General features: G+C 42.6%; 1 protein-coding gene across 1 annotated transcript; it reads left to right on the top strand.

Annotated features, from left to right (window-relative positions):
- Window positions 1–8413: 8413 nt before the first annotated feature.
- On the top strand, window positions 8414–15488 carry LOC134511900 (myosin regulatory light chain 2, smooth muscle minor isoform-like). The gene is made up of 4 exons (XM_063326626.1): window positions 8414–8547; window positions 10312–10510; window positions 10679–10840; window positions 14704–15488. Exons 1-4 carry the CDS (start codon window positions 8446–8448, stop codon window positions 14874–14876), a joined length of 636 nt encoding a protein of 211 aa, XP_063182696.1. The 5' UTR covers window positions 8414–8445; the 3' UTR covers window positions 14877–15488.
- Window positions 15489–18756: the final 3268 nt, after the last annotated feature.

Here is an 18756-nt window from a genome sequence, read left to right as displayed (position 1 = left end):
ACAGGATTGGGCAGGTCAACACTAACCTTAACATGCGTGCCTAAAGGGGCAGATGGTGTGTGACAGCAGCATCCATATTGGCATTCCTGTAAACTGCCGCTGCTCAATTTTGCAAGGTTTATTTAATCCTATTATTTATTTATTTATTATTATTATTTATTTAATTTGTAATTTCCTCACTTTGACAATTTTAGAGTATCAGTGAGTACAACCTCACTAAATTAAATATTGAACTATGTTTTGGCTTTTTCCTTATGAATGTTGCGGGCATAGCTCCTTGGGAGTTAAAAGACAGCATTTCACAATAATTTCCAGCTTCTGTCTAGCATATTCAAGTGAGTGGGTGTAAAATGAGGTCTGCAAGCCCTGTCTCAGCATTTCCTAAAATAGAGTTGGCGTCAAACGCAAGTAACTTGAGCCTTGACTTAGCATTGTATCTAACAGACGTTTTTTTTCCCCTCTATCTAATTCTTCTTCCTTAATTGTGAGCTAACCATCTCTAATGCAACAGGTTTTATACTGGCAATGTATTACCACCCCACAAGAAGCACGTTGATTTTGAAATTGCTCCACCAGCCAACCAAACCTGCATAGACATCACCTAATAAGAAAGCTGATAACAGATGACTTTTTATGTCAAACACCTGACTAAATACGCTCCTTCCTGTTTTCTGGGTATGTTTTAAAATATCATTTTAGGCCTTCGGCCAAGCACTGAACACATTTCATTTCCTTCCTTATTTGTATGTATACATTGTCAGATAGATAAAAACACTAATTTAACATGCAAGGGGAGGGCACATATCTATGTCCTTAGGTTTAGCACAATTAATTACATGTGTCTGAAAGACAGGAGGCCTCACTGTCTTCTTACTGAGAATATCTTAGCAACACTCAATTCTGCATTTCACTTATAATCATTGTGGAATCATAGCGCCTGGCAATATTCTGTTCAAAACTAGTGCAAAAAGGGGAGAAAAACCCACAAAGATTTGCTTAAAATTATTGGAATTTAAAAGCTGGGATAAAAAACAAGTGAAGAACATACAGCACAAGTGGCACTACCGTGACTTCTTCATCATAGCGAACAGGTAGCAAGGGACAAAAATCTGGCAGAAATCAACAGCCCAAGATGTACTTTTCAACTTTTTCTTTCTTTTTTTTTTTTTTTTTAAATTTGTGTTCTTATATATAAAGGACTTCGGACTTGGGAATGCAAGGAGCACATTGTCTGCTGAGTCCAGTCCCTCAATACTCTGGTCAAACATGTTTCAGTGCCCATCCATACAGTGTCCAAGCTGCAGATTTAATAAATCATACTGGAGTTTTTCATTTTCTCCGATTTTACAACACTTCAGAGACTGACTTTATTTTATTTATGTTCCATTACATTTCTCTGCTTTGTCCTTGGCCCTGGCATATTGTTGTCATACGACGCTCTAGAGAACTTATGTTCTCGCCTTTTCCTCAGCTATGCACACTGGAAGTTACCAAAAAGTCAAAACAGAGCTATTTCTCATTTTCAATATGGAGAAAGAATCTATCTTTCTTCTATAGGCTCCAGTACGTTCCCTGAGAGCATTTATTTTTCATGCTTCAGCATCTACATTGTGGCAGGGACCACCTGGGAAAGCAGTAACTTATCATTTTTATTTATGAGGTCTGTGCTCAAAACCACAGGAATACCCTGCAGGAGGATAGAAGTCGGGCTCTGAGGCCTTCCAAGAGACCCAAGTGAAGACACGCATTCTGGATCTGAATGTCATCTCCAAACACGTAGAGGAACAGGAAGTTATTGGAAGTGGTCAACATGGATTTACCAAGGCTAAATCATGCTTGACCAATCTGATAGCTTTCTGTGATGTTATAACTGGCTGACTGGATGAGGGGAGAGCCGTAGATATAACCTACCTTGACTTTGGCAAGGCTTTTGACACTGTCTCCCATAACATCCTCATTAGGAAGCTGAGGAAGTATGGGCTAGATGAGGTGACAGTGAGGTGGATCGAGAGCTGGCTGTGTGACAGAACTCAGAGGGTTGTGATCAGCGGCATAGAGTCCAGTTGGAGGCCTGTAACCGGTGGTGTCCCCCAGGGGTCAATACTCGGTCCAATTTTGTTCAGTATATTCATTAATGACCTGGATGATGGGACAGAGTGTATCCTCAGCAAGTTTGCTGATGACACCAAACTGGGAGGGGTGGCTGACACTCCGGAGGGCCGTGCTGCCATCCAGCGTGACCTGGACAGGCTGGAGAGCTGGGCAGAGAAGAACCTAATGAGGTTCAACAAAAGCAAGTGCAAGGTCCTCCACCTGGGGAGGAAGAATGCTAAGCACCAGTATAGGTTAGGGGTGGACATGCTGGGAAGTAGTTCTGAGGAAAAGGATCTGGGGGTCCTGGTAGACAGTAAATTATCCATGAGCCAACAATGTGCCCTTGTGTCCAAGAAGGCCAATGGAATCCTGGGCTGCATAGGGAAGAGTGTGGCCGGTAGGTCAAAGGAGGTCATTCTCCCCCTCTACCCTGCACTGGTAAGGCCACAACTGGAATACTGCGTCCAGTTTTGGGCTCCCCAGTTCAAGAGGGACAGGGAACTGCTGGAGCGAGTCCAGCAAAGGGCAACTAAGATGACTGAGGGACTGGAGCATCTCCCTTATGAGGAAAGGCTGAAAGAGCTGGGACTCTTTAGCCTGGAGAAGAGAAGGCTGAGGGGAGACCTTATTAATGTTTACAAGCATCTAAAGGGTGGGTTTAAGGAGGATGGTGCCAGACTCTTTTCATTGGTTCCCAGTGACAGGACGAGGGGCAACGGGCACAAGCTGGAACACAGGAAGTTCCGATCAAATATGAGAAAAAACTTCTTTACGGTGAGGGTGACAGAGCACTGGAACAGGCTGCCCAGGGAGGTTGTGGAGTCCCCTTCTCTGGAGACTTTCGAGACCCGCCTGGACACAGTCCTGAGGGATGTGCTCTAGGCAATCCTGCTTTAGCAGGGGAGTTGGACTAGATGATCTCTAGAGGTCCCTTCCAACTCTGAAAATTCTGTGATTCTGTGATTCAAAATCCCTTCTTTCACTCACAACTTCTCAAAGGTTTTCTGTTTGGATCACAGCGCTGGAGCTATTTTTGGAGAAATTCCAGAACAACTCTGGGACACTCCCAGCATTACAAAAAGAATGACTGTCAGTTTGACTAATAACAGCATTGCACTTGGGAGAGTGTGACAGAGACAACAGATGCCAGCTGCAATCAGGGAACAGAAGATGGAAAGGCACAAGAATGAGCCAAAATACTAGGTGAAGCAACTGACAGTCAAAATGCTTTTGTTAAATGACTGTTTTGACCTAGAAGTGACTTAGAACAAAATTTGGAAATATTTGATTGTGCTGTCAATACTTAGCCTCTGCAAGTAGCATTTGCGACTCCGGTTGGACAGTGATAACACACTCAGAAAAATCTCTTAACTGGCAAAACCACCGAAGTTTCACTCATTTTTAATTCTTAATTCAGTGTGAAAATCCCAAATATGCTTTTTAATCTAGTCTCCTTTTTTACACTCTTTTGTTTGTTTCCTATCGATATCCCCAGTCTTAATTCTATGATGAGCAAGGGTATGGAATAGCCTCTGTACAAGAAAAATTACATAAGAGGGACCCTTTGCCACAGCTGACAGAACACACAAGAAGCAAAAGTAGCACAGAATCATAGAATTGTTAGGGTTGGAAGGGACCTTCAAGATCATCTACTTCCAACCCCCCTGCCATGGGCAGGGACACCTCCCACTAAATCAGGTTGCTCAGAGTCCCATCTGGCCTAGCCTTAAAAACTTCCAGGGATGGGGCATCCACCACCTCTCTGGGCAACCTGTTCCAGTTGAAAGAACTGGAAAGAACACAAAAGAAGTGGACGCACAACTCAGCCTTAGCTTTTCTTCCAATACAAAGTCTAGAGCACTGAATAAAAATAGAAATAGGTAGGTTCAAAATTAGTAAGGTGAAGTTCTTTATGTAAGAAATAGCAACCTTGCAAAGGAATCCAAAAACACCTGCAAAGGATATTATGAATGCTAAATTTACATGAATTCAAGGACTACATACTAGGCAAGCTCACGAAAGTAGTTCATCATTGGTTACCAAATACCACATCTGGCTCAGGGTTGCTTACCCCTCTGTGAGTAAAACATAGAAGAGGTTGGGAGAGGATTCTGGGAGGATATCACAGGCTTCCCTGATTCTATGTCTTCTCTCAATACCTGCATATAGCCATTGCTGCCGCTCTCCCCTTATGAATAGGCTAAAAGAATCCAGTGCTTGCTCTCCTCCAAAAAGAGGAGGAAATATAGAGAAAGAGATTTTCAAAAAACCTGATGAATCCAAAGTTCAGGAAGGAAAAAAAAAAAACAAACAAACCAAAACAATAAGACCCTCCAGGGACCTGGTAGGGTAGACACCACAGCATCTATTATTTGTTGAAGGCATCCAAGGAGTCAGTAGAAACAACCCAGTGATGCTCCACCTAGAAATGTAAGAAGCAGGAAGAGGACACAGCTGCTGGGCTTCCGCTTCCCCACTTTATGGGCCAACTCTGACTTGCTGAAAAATCAGGATGAGACTTGGACAATCTCATTTAACCCCAGCTTTGTGGTTCCCACCTTCATAGGAAGCATCGACATGTGAATGTTGAGCAAAACTCCAGCCTGAGCAATGCTGACAGGCTTGCTGCGCTCCTCACTGTTGTGTACAGCCAAATGCAGGCGCTGGGGATGATCTTGGGTTTTTTTCTGGCCCCGGAGCAAGAAAGTGGTACAACATGACTGCAAACAAGTAGACCAGTCCCCTGGCCCCAGCCTGTTCAGTGCAGTTGCCTTTGCAGTGCCGACACAGTCCATGGGAATGCCAGCTCACCAAAGGATGGATAAGGCTTTGCTCCCTGCTTTCCACACCCGGAATACACATCTCTCTACAGCTAGGCCACACTGGACTAGGCAGACTTTTACTGTGAGCCACTGCTCACAGTTCCTGTGACATTAATGAGATTCCTAAAGAAGCATCATATGACACAGACTGATTCTGCTTCATTAAGCAACAAGTTAATCACAAATATTCGCACTGTCATCCTAACTCCACAGAAGGGAGGGAATGGAGAGAATTAAGTGAAAGGAGGGAAAATGTTTACTGTAAATTGCTTGCTGTCTATTGCATTAGAACTTAAGTATGAAACAGATAATTTTGAAGGCTTTTAGACAGTCCAAAGAAAACAAGTCTAGGAAAACATTTCAACAGCACCAAAGTATTTGAGAATTTTAGATGGAAAGGATACAAAAATTTTATACATTTTGCTTAAATTTTTTTTTTTCTCTCAAGACTGGCATAAATGAGAAAGAAGGTGGAAAAACTGAAGGAAAAAGTAGTAGAAAGAAGAAAACTGAAGGAGTTAAGAGCTCCGCATTTAAAAAAAAAATACCATGTTTTCAGAATGGATAAATTAATTCTTATTTTGTATGGTTTATGCAGGAAATTATGCGGTACTGAGAAATAAACAATTTTGGGGCGTACATTCTTGGATGTGGTAGTGCAAGCATTTTTCTCCAGCCCACAAAACAAACGCTGTATAAAACTGAAGCTCATCACTAGGTGGCACTATTTCTTGGTACAGCACCACATGAGCATCCTTCCAACGCGCAGCCTGGGCATCCCCTGGCCCCAAGCGCTCCAGGGCGCTCTCTCCGCAGAGCAGTTGTAGGAATGCTTCACTCTGGACACACTTGGCACTGTGTGGTGGCAAAAGTTTGGATGAACCACTTAGCAACCGAGCTAGCCATTTCAACCTCAGGCTTCCCAGAACACGCTCTCCCTAGCACGTGCCTGGACTGTTCTAGAAAAGCCTGAAGGCCGCCTTCAAGACCAGACCTGCTGTCCCATCAGATAGTCATCTGCAAGCACAGCTCTGTGCAGCCAGGGAGCACCATCAGAGCACAGAGGAGCCTACATAGTCAAGAACGGAGCCTGCATGCTCAAGAAACAGCCTGTGGTTTCATTGTACTCTCAGAAACGGCCTATAAAGCAGCAGGAAATGGGATTACAGGCACGCTCTTCTCCACAATCAGCCAGGGATGCACGGTCACAGGGAACTAAGCACTGTTCAAGGCTGCGGGCAGCTCACAGCTACCATCCTCAAGCACCATCCTCTCCACAGGGAGGCTTAAACAGCAGAAACAAAGTGGTGTTCACCCAAGAGATCATCACATCTTCTTGAGTAAGACCTGAAGCACAAGCTAATACAGTCACAAAAAAGACCTTTTTTTTACCTTTCTTTTTAAGATTTATGTCAATGAGTGAAAAAAAAATTCTCCAAGTATTGTAAGAGGTGAAACAAACCCCTTTTTTCCCCTTTAAATTTCTTTAGTGGTATCACTAAATGGAACCATTTGTAAAAGCCTTATACAGATTTACATCACACAGAAAGCGGTCTGCATTAAACAACTGCTTCTCATTCCACTATGATGTAACAAATTGGAGACAAAAGCTTTGAGAGAGACAGACAATTTCATCACTGATCTCATACTGGGTGAGTAATATTACTGTACCTCTTCTCACGTCTTTGAAAGTTAAACACTGGGAACAACATACACAGTGACAAGTTTCATATAACATCTTTTTAATAGCATGAAAAACAGTACAATACAGAGTAGCATGTTTGCAGCAGTGGTTCAATATAAAGTAACTGATGAAAGGATTTTAAATTAAGATATCAAATAACTATTTTCATAATTAAATTTCAACAGACAATTCAGTTCAAGATTATCACGGAGTATTTTAATAACTCTATTACTATCTTGGTGTTTCTGCTGCTTTTCTGCCCACTCACACTTTGCACATAATTATCCTGGAACTATGTGCGATGTCTAGTAAGTACAGAGGATTTTTCCCCAAAACTTTTTCCATAAAAAAGCTCATGCTCTCAATTCAGCAAAGTTTAATATTTCTTTCCATTGCATTTTGAGCCAAGTTTTAGACAAGCAATATTAAAATTAATTGGGAAAGTATTCTTACAAGCTAATTAGGCAAAATTCTCAGACCTCATGAAATAACTCTTCTGGTTTGAGGGGAGGGCAGGGAAAGAAAGTTGGGCCTTTTAGCAATTAAAGTGCCTCCCTTCAAATTTGTGACTGCAACTTCTAGATTATATTAACTTCCGCATGTACAGTGCCTAAACATAACCCATTTACATTTGTAAATATAATTGGTAATTTCAGCAAAACCCTGTTAATTTATTTTTTCCTTTCCTTCTTAGGAGTTACTGTTTACCAGGGTACCGATTGTATACCAACAAAACTGGTAACAGGTAGGAAAGGAGTTGAAAGAATGATGAACTGACTCAAAGTGCAGCTTTCCCATCTGACAATGTTTCAGAATTTTACAACAGCTTCCTGAAGCTCAAGAGATTTATATGGGAGTTCAATATGCAAAATGTGAATAAGCACTGGGTTCAGAAAAAATCCAAAAATGCTGACGCTAAAATGCTAAAACCCAACTGCTTCTAGTGGGAGGTGTCCCTGCCCATGGCAGGGGGGTTGAAACCAAATGATCTTTAAGGTCCCTTCCAACCTGAACCATTCTATAATTCTATGATTCTTCTGAAGTAATTTCAGATCCCATCCTCAGGGGAGCACTAAAATGAGCTTGTACCTCAATTTCTTTAAGATACTACATCAGTAAATGAAAGCAAGCAAAAACAAAAAAAACCAACCAAACAAAAAAACTCCACAACAACCCAAACCCAAACCAAAACAAAAAAAAACCCCTTAGTGTTATCCCTCGCACTGTTTTAATAAAGAACATATACACAAAAATACATCTTCCGGGGGGTCTCATAATCTATGGCTGTGAAAGGTTGAAAGGCGTTAAGTCTTGTTCACGCGGGAGTGCTCATTTAGAGGACTTAAAGATGCAAACTAGAATTTTTCTGGCCCCTTAAGCGACACGTGAGGAAGACCGAGTGTAAGGATAGCACCTCACGCTTAATTCGGGCAACACGTTACCAAACGCTCAGGCTTCGTTTACCTCACTGCTACGACACCACTAACCCGTTAACTGCGCGGGGGCCGGCTGAGGCGTCAGGAACACGGACCGACGTTCCATCTTCAACCTGATACATAAAAAAATAATAAAAAAAAATAAGCTCCCTCCATCCCTTCCCCGCTGACTTCACCCCACTTCCCCCGGGCTGCGCCAACGCTGCCGGAGGCGGGGGGGAAGAAGCGGCTGCCGGGGACATCCCCAGCCAGCCGCCCTGAGGAGACGGGGTGAAGAGAAGAGGGGGGGAGGCTGCGACCATGACAGGGAAAGGCGTCGCCGCCATTCTGCTGCCCTCCGCCCCTTCTCCCGCCGCCACCCGCTGTCTCCCCCGCCGCTCGTCCCCCTCACCCGCCGCTCGGGAGGGCGATGGTTTCTCCGGGAAGCACTGGGGTTGCCGCTGTCGCTTTCTTCCCCTTCCGCCGCCTCTTGTCTGGTACCGGGATCCCCGTAGCGACCGTTGGCGTGAGGGTACGGCCGGGGCGGGGGGATGGTGTTTGAGGGGCGGGAACGGGCTGTGGGGAAAGTGACCGTTGGGAAGCGCGTTGGAGCCGTTGGCGGCAGCCGTTGGGGCGGCTGTTGCTGAGGAGAAGCGATGGCGCCGGGGGCCCTTCTTCGCCCTCGCCGCCGGTGGAGGCTGAGGCTCCGGCAGCCACGGACGCCGGCGAGGGCGAGGAAGGGCCCCCGGCGCCATAGTCCTTTCACGGGGGGAGCCTGTGCAGCCCTTGAGGCCTGGGGCGGGATGCGGCTTTTGAAGGGAGATCCTTCCTCCGGGGCCAACCCCCCCTCGCCCCGCCCCGCCCCAAACCCTATCATTTAATAAAAAAATAATTATAATATAAAAAAAAATCTCCTCAGTGCTGTGCTCGCTGGAGAGCTGAGCGTTGTGGCCGAGCTTGATTCTCTCCAAGTTTAGGGCAAAGGGTGGGTGCCAGGTTGTTTTTCAGGTTGTTTTTCAGGCCTTTTGTGGTTAAAGCTGAAAGGGGCTGGCGTGCAGATTTGCCCCATCCGTCCCATCCCACCGACCCTAAAGGACAAATGCATTCTCCCCAGAGTTGTTTTATAAAAATCTTAAGGTTTGCTCCGCAGCACTGTATGATGGAAACTTCGTCAGGCTTAGCAAAAGGTAAATTCAATGGCAGTGGGAGCAATGAAATGAACCATTGCTGTGCTGCATCCAGACCCAAATTCAGTTAACCTGAGTGTTACAGGTGAAGACACCATTTTCTGAGCAGTTTTTCCAGGGAGATGAACAAAAGCAGTGCGAGTTGGTTGCTTTCGCGTTTTCGTAGAATCATAGAATTGCTGAGGTTGGAAGGGACCTTTAAGATCATCAAGTCCAACCACTAACCTACCCTGACAAGAGCCACTTCTAAACCATGTCCCTAAGTACCACATCTACCCTTTTTTTAAACACCTCCAGGGATGGTGAATCCACCACCGCCCTGGGCAGCCTATTCCAATGTTTAATAACCCTTTCAGTGAAAAAATGTTTCCTAATATCCAATCTAAACCTCCCCTGACATAACTTGAACCCGTTTCCTCTTGTCCTTTTGCTTAAAGGAGTAGGCAGCAGAAGTCAGCTTTCAGGTATGGAAGACCTGTACCATATTTCAGGTAAAATTAAACGCAGAAAAGTAAAGGGAGGTCAGGCAGAACTTAATGTTAGGAGCAGAAACATAGCTTGCACAGTTTTCTTCTAGTTTTAATGTGTTTTAAATAATGTAAGGCAAAGAAAGGACAGAGACATTACACAAAGTAGCAACTACTTACCGCTGTTAGGTGTCCAGTATAGGTGCTTCAGAGTTCAGGTGAACTGAGTGGAGTTTCTCCTTCCCCCACTACCTAATATTGCACGCAGTTACCGTATATCTATATCCATACAGAGCTCTTTCACAAGCTTAATGACAGCTCTCAAAGCGTCCTTTAGACTTGAGACGAGTCGGGTGTGTGTATCAATAAGGGATCCCAGGCAAAAGCTGTCCCTTTGAAGACTGAAATGCAAGTTTAACTTATGTCTTCTTTTAGTGACATTTTTTAGTTAGGAGTCTGTCTTTCATTTGTTTGTCTTTTCTGCTTCTCTTTTTCTCTTCTTGATTAGGGAAATATGTTCTGATGAGAGGAAATGGAAGTGTGTTACAGGTGTTTTGTATCTATGAACTGTAACATTAAGCCTTAGTACATTTTTTTTTTAAGATCTAACTCTGGTCTTACTGTATTTACGTCTCTCCCTAGTGTCCAAAAATCAACATGTCTAGCAAAAAGGCAAAGACAAAGACCACCAAGAAGCGGCCTCAGCGTGCCACTTCCAATGTATTTGCAATGTTTGATCAGTCGCAGATTCAAGAATTCAAGGAGGCCTTCAACATGATCGACCAGAACAGGGATGGCTTCATTGACAAAGAGGACTTGCACGATATGCTCGCCTCCCTTGGTAATGTCACTTTTGTGTTTACAGTTGCCGAGCAAATCTGTGCTGTTAAAATTAAAGTATTGAGTTTGGGATAGCTTATGAGTGATGTCTCTGTTTCTATTACACTAAACAGATTACTTTTTCTTTTAGTTTGAAAGCTAAACCAAATATGAATCCCTTTATTTGTAGGAAAGAATCCAACGGATGAATACCTCGATGCCATGATGAATGAGGCTCCAGGCCCCATAAACTTCACAATGTTCCTCACAATGTTTGGTGAGAAGTTAAATGGCACCGATCCCGAAGATGTAATCAGGAATGCTTTTGCTTGCTTTGATGAAGAAGCCACAGGTATGTGTGTGAAACAGCCATTTGGCGGGGAGTGGGTAGGGGGTACTTTTACGTTGTTTATTTAGGTTTCTAAATCGTTGGGTTTTGGACCTTTATAAATGAAGTATGGCACAGTAATCATTTTAGGTGGCATATTCTACCAAGTAATGAGAATTTGACTTACTACTGAGTAAGAGTAAAAACTGGCTGTTCTGTGTGAGTACTTAAGACTAGTAGCAATGTTTTCCTGTGAGGCTTTGAAGAACAGTGTTTTAACTGGGCAATGCAAAGTAAGATGCAGTTGCTCTAAGAAGATGAGGAATTAGTAATACGTAATTTTCTATGGCATTCAAAAGGTAACGGATGTAAAATCTTTAAAACAACTGAGTTTGTCCTCCCCCTGCAGTATATCTGAGATGCATCTGGATTCTTTGATGTTTTTAATATTTGAAGACAGGCTGTCCAGGCTACATAAACCCTTTTTAAACCTTCATCTTGCCCAGTGTATGTTATGGTTGTGATGACAAATGCCATGTGTCATGCCCTCACCCACAGCTCAGTTTGTTTTCAGGTTGCAGGAAGGGCTGTAGCCTTAATGATCTAAAGGTAAAAACCGGGTGGGGTCTAAAAGACAGAAGTGACAGATTGGACTGACTTGCATTAGCAAGGTGGGGGGAAAAAGGAAAGTGCAGACCTCAGTTTTATTATATCAGACTTTCAAGGTTGTGCCTGTAATCTTGAGGTTAGAGTTTATGATTTTATTTATTTATTCATGTAGGCTAAGATTACAGAGAAGTGTGTCCTTAGGGCAATTCTGCGGAATTACAGAATATCAGTGCTTTGACATGTTGTGAACACATCTTACTAGTGTGTGCTGAAATTATGTAGCCTTTGTACTGGAGATGTCACTGCACCTATAACTTTCCTCACAACTGTCCACCGCAATGTTTCAGTCTCACCTGTGGATACGTGCTATGAACCTTTCAAAGGATATTATTCCATTTCAAACAGCTATTTTCAGTCTGTGTATTTTTAGCACCTTTTGCCTTTTCAAAGAGCATCCCCTTCCTGCTGAGGTGTAGGTAAACAGACTTTCTGTTGGTAAGGCCTTTTCAAATGTTAATTGACTTCCTCCCTCTCGAGGGAAATCTCTTTTACCATCTCCTAGAGAAGGAAGTTTTGTTAGTAGGTTAATTATTTTCTCTCCACAGGTAGTCTGACTCACTGTGCTACGGGGTTTTTTTTGTATGCTCCAAAACAAGAGCCTATGAATTAGGATACAAAGAAAATGATTGTGCTACCACTTCTTTTGAACAGTAACCTTCTACATCTATGTAAACAATAAGTTACTAGTTCAGGCCCCCATGTATACTGATATGATTGATTTTATTATCTTTCAACTCTGTGTGGTAAATGTTTCAGTCTGGTTCCTAGGATGATTTGAGGATAATGGTTCCACAGTCTCTTTTGTGTCTTATGCCATCCTCAAATTTTAACCAGGAAACATGTGAGATAGTTATGCTGTTTTATTGATTTTTGATTCATAACAGTCAAAATGCAGTCTCCAAAATAATGTGTGACGTATTTGTAGAACCCATGTTATGTTTGCCTTTCATTCATTTTATTCTCAGATTTGGCTTCTGATCAGTTTGTTCCTTTTAAAAATGAAGAAAAGCATTTCCAGCTATGTCAAACCTTTTTTTTTTTTTTTTCCACTTCATACTCTCCATGTGCATGTGTTATGGGCCTGATTTTCTAGCTCTACATCAGTGTAGTTCTTTTGAAAAAGACTAATACAAATCAGATCCTCTTGATGAGGTTAAGTTAGTTGTACTTGTTGGTTTTTACTTACATTTCCTATATTGCCAGTCTAGTTGGGTATACTGCTTCAGCATTACTGTTGTATGTAGTACTATGAAATTAGTATAAAAGTTATATCTGTCTGCATTTGGTATATCTTTTGTCTGCTCATTGATCCTGCATTGTCATCTGTTTTGTGCTGTCTGCCACAGGCTGAATCTTAAATTTTGCTTCATTAATTTGTTGCTCCCCCTCTACATCAGAGCTGTGTGTGAGGGAGAGTGGGGGTACTGTTTGCTTTACAGTTCGTTGCTGCTAAAACTTTTAGTGTATTCCTAGTCTGGCAACCTCTTCCAGTGTTTAAGCACCTAGCTGTTCAGACAGAAGGAATGAAGTCCTTGAGGCTAAACTTGCAGCACCAAAGGCCTTGCATTCTTTGAATGCTAATCCTTATGTCATCTCTCATCACTACTTAGTCTCTGTTAGGACTGCAGAAATAGACAGCCTAATCTGTTTTAGCTATTTTTCCCCTTCTTTACGCACATCTGTAAAGAGACAACTCCAAAATTTGGACAACTCCAAAATTTGACCTGATTAAGATGGGCCCGGCTAACTGAACATTCTCGCCATTTTTAAAGTAGAACATTGCTGTTAGCCTTTTTCATTTGGAGTCAGTAGTCAAGGGCTTGTCTGCACTGGGATATGATGCGGTTTTAATTAGCATATGTTGAAACATGTTTTTTTCCTTTCCCCACAGCCTACACCAACCCCATGATAATTTGTCATGCTTATTGATTGCCTTTTGGTCCCCTGATTCCCTGTTTGGTTTTGTTTCTCTAATGAACTGTTTGCTTAAGTTATTCAACTCTCTTTCCAAAGCAGAACTTTTTTTTTAATCACATTCTAATTGAATCTACATCAGTTGATGTGGGTGTCTACTTATGATTTCCAGCTGTTCTGCAGAGTTTACGTATCTTTCTTTTGGAACATACTTCTGCCTCCTCTGTTCTGTTATTGATAGTTCAACTAAAGTTCAATAACCAGTTTCTTTCTCAAATGAAGCAACTATTGTGCATTTAAAGGCATAGTAGGTCTTATCTCAACCTTAAGCAGTTTGTGCATTCTTATGTCTACCATTTCATAGAATCGCAGAATGGTTTGGGTTGGAAGGGACCTTAAAGATCATCTATTCCAACCCCCCTGCCATGGGCAGGGACACCTTCCGTTACACCAGGCTGCTCAAAGCCTCATTCAGCCTGGCCTTGAACAGTTCCAGGGATGGGGCATCCACAACTTCTCCAAGCATTTGTTATGTGCATTCCTTTTTTAATATCTAAACTCCTGGAATTATTTGGCAACTGGTGGTTCTGCCCATCTATTGAAATAGAATTAACAGAACATTTCTTCCAAATGTCTTCCAAAATTTTCTGCTAAAATTTTAGCATAAAATAAATAACTTAATATATCCTACCTTTTTTTGACTAGCTTCTCTGCCTCTACCTCTCTACAGTAAATGTTCTTCCTCCCTCCTGAGTGAACTTGCTCAATCCTGCCTGAAAGTTTTTTCTGTTTTAAACTCTTCCCCTGGACGCTTGCCAGCAGTCCACTGTATCCATGTAGACTGCCTCCAGCAACAGTATTGTGCAGCAGTGAAGAGCCAGCCAGTGGTTATTTAGTCCCCAGAGGAAACTAGTTTATAGAGGACACACAAATATATCTAATTAAGTCAAGAAAAATATAATTCAATTAAGAGAACAACTTGTGTAATTAAGACTAGCAGTAACAGAAACTTGTTTTTCCACTTTGAGCTGTTGGAAGTAGGTATTATTAGATCACAGCAGATGAGGCCCTCTTTTCAAAAATCTGTATGAAATGCATCAAACTTCCCCTCCCTTTCCCTTTGCATTCAAGGAATTTCTTTAGAATTCAGTTAAGAAAGTATTTTGGGCTTTTGGTACATATGCATGTATTGCATGCTATATTAGTGAATTGCATGTCTGTCAGTACGTCTGTCTTACTGCTTTTGAAGACTCGTCTGAGAAATGGCTTCCCTTTTGTGTTTCTCTCTGTCCATCTCATCCTAGGGTTCATTCAGGAAGACTACCTGCGGGAGCTGCTGACGACGATGGGAGACAGGTTCACAGACGAAGAGGTGGATGAGCTGTACAGAGAGGCACCCATCGACAAAAAGGGGAATTTCAACTACATTGAATTCACGCGCATCCTGAAACATGGGGCAAAAGACAAGGATGACTGAGCAGATCCCTGGATACCTGCAGATAGCTTTTTCCCACCCCCCCAGTAATTTTATTTCTCAGGATCTGTTTTTTCTTTTTTTCTAGTTGTGACCTTTTGCATACATCTTTAACATTCCAGCTTTTCCCCCTGTGGTCTCTGGGACTGCTCAGACACCCCTGCACCTGTGTCATAAGACTGGAAATGAGCAGGGAGAGAGGACAGCTTACAGTGACAGAGGTTTAGGGACAGAGAGGCGTGAGTGTGGAGGCCCAGGTGAAAATGTCAGTACTACTCATCCTACCTAGATTTTCACATTTTTAATGGCAACTTCTAAAATAAAACTCTGCTCTATTAAGTACATAATGAAAATTTTCATGCTAGAAGTGAACCGTTTATCTAATCATATCTGTAAATATTTTTGCAACTGTATGCAGTTCTGTTGTTAACTATTTTTGCCTTAAAAATGAAGCATAAGTCACTTCAGCATACTGATTTTTGTACTTCAGTGACTGAGTACTTCACTTACTGCAGTGAGCATATACAATTAAGAGGCTCCCATCCTTCAAATTTTACTGCATTGTAAATTAATGATTTCTGGTCTAGACTTGCACATTAAAAATTTTAAATCTTATGGATGTAATTGAGGGGGTATTTTACTACCTCAGCGCCTCCATTTCTTGACTCTTGAGTACAGTATTAACACTGCTTTTTAAAAAATTATATGGTAAATCCTAGTGTTTTCTTAAAAAAAGATACCGTGTGTGATTAGAATGGTTGAGTGGTGCTTCTTACCACCTCTGCAGGACTAACAATACAGAATTCTTTCCATTTCATTGCAACCATTTATTTTTTTCTTTCTTTCCTCTTCCCAGCTTTTGTCAAAGCACAGTGAGAATGAGGCAGGATAAAGAAGGAAGGTGTGCTGTCTCTGTCCTTTTTGTTTTCTTTCGGAAAGTGTTATTCTTGCTTTCCAGATGAAACAATATACTATATATTTTTAAGAGCTTCTGCTGAGAGTGGTGCTTTGGGTGTGTGAGGAGGAGGCATGCCTTTTTTGTTCCATTTCTCATAATTATATCCTCTCGTTCTTGCGGTATGGAATGCGTAGCAGATTTGCAACAGTACTCTGAAGCCACTTTGCCATAATCTGAATACTTGTGGTTCTGGCTTTTTGGTCTTGAGAGAAAGGGTGATCAGAGTTGCTTCTGTCACTTCTAGGAATTACATTGTTATCCCTTAAGTATTTAGGTTACAAAATTAAGAAATGTCATTGGGTTGAGAGTGTTTTGCTGTTTCTTGGTAGGCTGCTATCGCGAACTGAACTTCTAATAAATTTCCTTAGAGGACAGTGAGTATTTGGTTTAGAAATACACTGTTCTTTCATGAACAACCTACCAGGACTGTTGTCTTTTGAGAAGATCAGTGCCGCAAAAAAAAATCATTCACTGGTTGCTGTAGGAAAAAGCTCTGAAGCTTCTGCTCTACCTCAGTCCATTAGGTTTGCAAAAGAATGGGGGCTGTCCAGACACATAAGGGAACACAGGATGTGAACAGCAGGACTGTAAGAAAAGTACGGAAGATGATGAAAAACAGGAGGGGGAAAAGGGTTCAAAACGCTTTCAGAGATGACAGAAGAAATCCCAATGCTTCAAAAATACATTTTCTCTCAGTTGTTGCTTTTCTGCTGAAAATATTTGCATTTAGAGGGGGCAGAGGGATAACAAACTCGAAAAAGAACTTTTGTTTTTTGTTGTGAAACCAATTTTGCGGTGTCTGAAGGAGGCGAAGTCGGCCAGGTCCTCACCAGCCCCCAGCTGGGGACAGCCGCCCTCCCTCCCTCCGCACCGCAGCACGTCTGCCCTGCCCGCCTGGCTCTTTCCTTGGAAGGAAGCGGGCTGGCAACTGGAGGCCACTATCCAGAGCCATCAGAAGGTGGCGTTACAGCTCCTAGCGCTGAGCTGAAGGGCAAATGGCTCACAACACAATTTTTTTGCTGGTGTTTTTGAGTCCGAAAGAGCTCGTTTGGTGCAGCAAACAGAGGAAAATCCGGTCGGTGCTCGCAGCAGCTCTGCTCCTACCACAACAAGGACTAACGCTGTCAGGCTTTTTCAAAGTGCTGCTTTCACATGCATTGCGTTTTTGGCTCTTTTAATCAAACTCATTCACTACAAAAGAAAGTGGAAAGAGGTATCTGTGAGCCGTTGCTACAGTCGTGTATGTACACACACACACGTGGTGCATGTTCAAGAAAGACTGGTTTTCAAACCAGCCTTTGTAACTCAAACCAAGCATGCCGCTCCTGCGTTTCTCAGCATCTCCTGTTGTTGTTGTTGTGCAAGATCAGCTTTGAAAAAACTACCCCAAATTCAAATTTATATCTTTGCATAACTTTGTTTACATATGAAAGGCTAAAACCGGTGATATAAACTAAACTGTTGAGTGAGGCAGCTGGTATTGATCTATAGCAATAAATGCCAGTTGTTAAACCCCCGTTCTTGCTGAGGGGCCAGGGCTATGTTGCTGTATAGCAACACCGATACATCACTCGGTCTCGTGATGACCAACTGTAATTCACTAATGCTGCTGTTCTTAGCCTCGCCTTTGGGGGAATCTTTGTTTTACCCTCTCCAGTTTAATGGCATTTATTGCTCTGATATAAACATGTTGGAGAGACTGATAAAAACAGACTTTTGCTGGGTAATTCAGAGGCCTGAGATTTCTCTTGCAAAGGAGTTTTAAACCCCCTGCTCACACCTAATGCAGAAGGTGCCTTAAAGTCTCTGTCTGCAACCAGTAATGCTGGTTTTGCAGAGTAACAGCATTCCTCAGTCCTGGCAAAATCAGTCTCAGTGAGAAGCCACTCAGTCTCCAAGTGTTCTTACTGAAGTGGGTCAGCAGAACATGAAGGCGTTTATGGTGGGATGTCTTTCTCCTTCTTTTTCTTTATATTAATTGAGTTGTTTTGTAGCTAGGTCACTTGAGTGGAGGGCCGGAACAATGTGGCCTTGAATCCTCTCAGCTAGAAGACAGAATTAAAAGTAGGTCTGCAACATTTGGGCTGAATGTTAAACTGCTGAACAATTGATTAAGGGAGGGTGGAACCATCACAAACAGCTGTGTTTCTTATTGTGCTTCTGTTTCTTTTTTTTTTTTCCTTTTTCTTCTTTGGCAAATAAAGGAGCTTAGGCAAGGATCCCATCAGAAGGAATTAAAGAGATCAATTCTACCTGAAGAAAGACTCTTTCCTGCTCTTCAAGGTGAAGTTCCCAGAAGCTGTGATTCACAAGTGGAGCTGGTATGCCTGTTTCCTGGGGTTGTGGAGGCAACAGAGCTGAACCCTGAATGAGTTTTATCATATAAACCATTCCAGGACTGTGGGTGAGAAGTGGTGTCTCACCGGGGAACTGTCTCGCACATCCTGTTATCTGGCCTAACACCCCCCCACACACACACACTCCACATCAGCACAGCTAATAACTTGTAAAGGTTGTCACTGCCCTTACTCTACCGTGGTGGCTTGGCACACGATTATCCTTGAGCCACCTGGCTATCTCTGTACCGGGGACAGTCATTTTGTCAGCTGCGCTGTCCCTGCTTGTGAATTACTGCCCGAACTCCCATAGAAAGGGCAGTGGTGACTCCTTACCTTCTCTCCAGTATTTCTTGTGGATGAGATTCAGCAGATCCTTACTCAGTAGGCTTGTTTTAATAGTTGCTAATTTTAGTGCCTAACCCCCCTAGATGGGGAGAAAGGAGCATCTGTCAATCTGGCAGGCGTTGCCTCGCTGTGAATAGTACCGAAGATGTCAAGCATTCTTCCCTGTCATCCAGATACCAAGCAGCGGGCATTTAATACTACCACATGCAAATGTCAAACAGAATGATGCTCGGTCTGAAAA

The sequence above is a fragment of the Chroicocephalus ridibundus genome, chromosome 2, assembly GCF_963924245.1.
Source record: "Chroicocephalus ridibundus chromosome 2, bChrRid1.1, whole genome shotgun sequence".
NCBI classification, from domain to species: Eukaryota; Metazoa; Chordata; class Aves; order Charadriiformes; family Laridae; genus Chroicocephalus; species Chroicocephalus ridibundus.
The sequence above is the reverse complement of the archived record's forward strand: the minus strand, read 5'-3'. Positions and strand labels throughout refer to the sequence as shown.

Coding starts and splice junctions, on each gene's coding strand:
- LOC134511900 (XM_063326626.1), top strand. CDS start 8,446: ATGGTTTCTCCGGGAAGCACTGGGGTTGCCGCTGTCGCTTTCTTCCCC. Junction 10,511..10,678: donor CGATATGCTCGCCTCCCTTG/GTAATGTCACTT, acceptor CTTTATTTGTAG/GAAAGAATCCAACGGATGAA. Junction 10,841..14,703: donor CTTTGATGAAGAAGCCACAG/GTATGTGTGTGA, acceptor ATCTCATCCTAG/GGTTCATTCAGGAAGACTAC.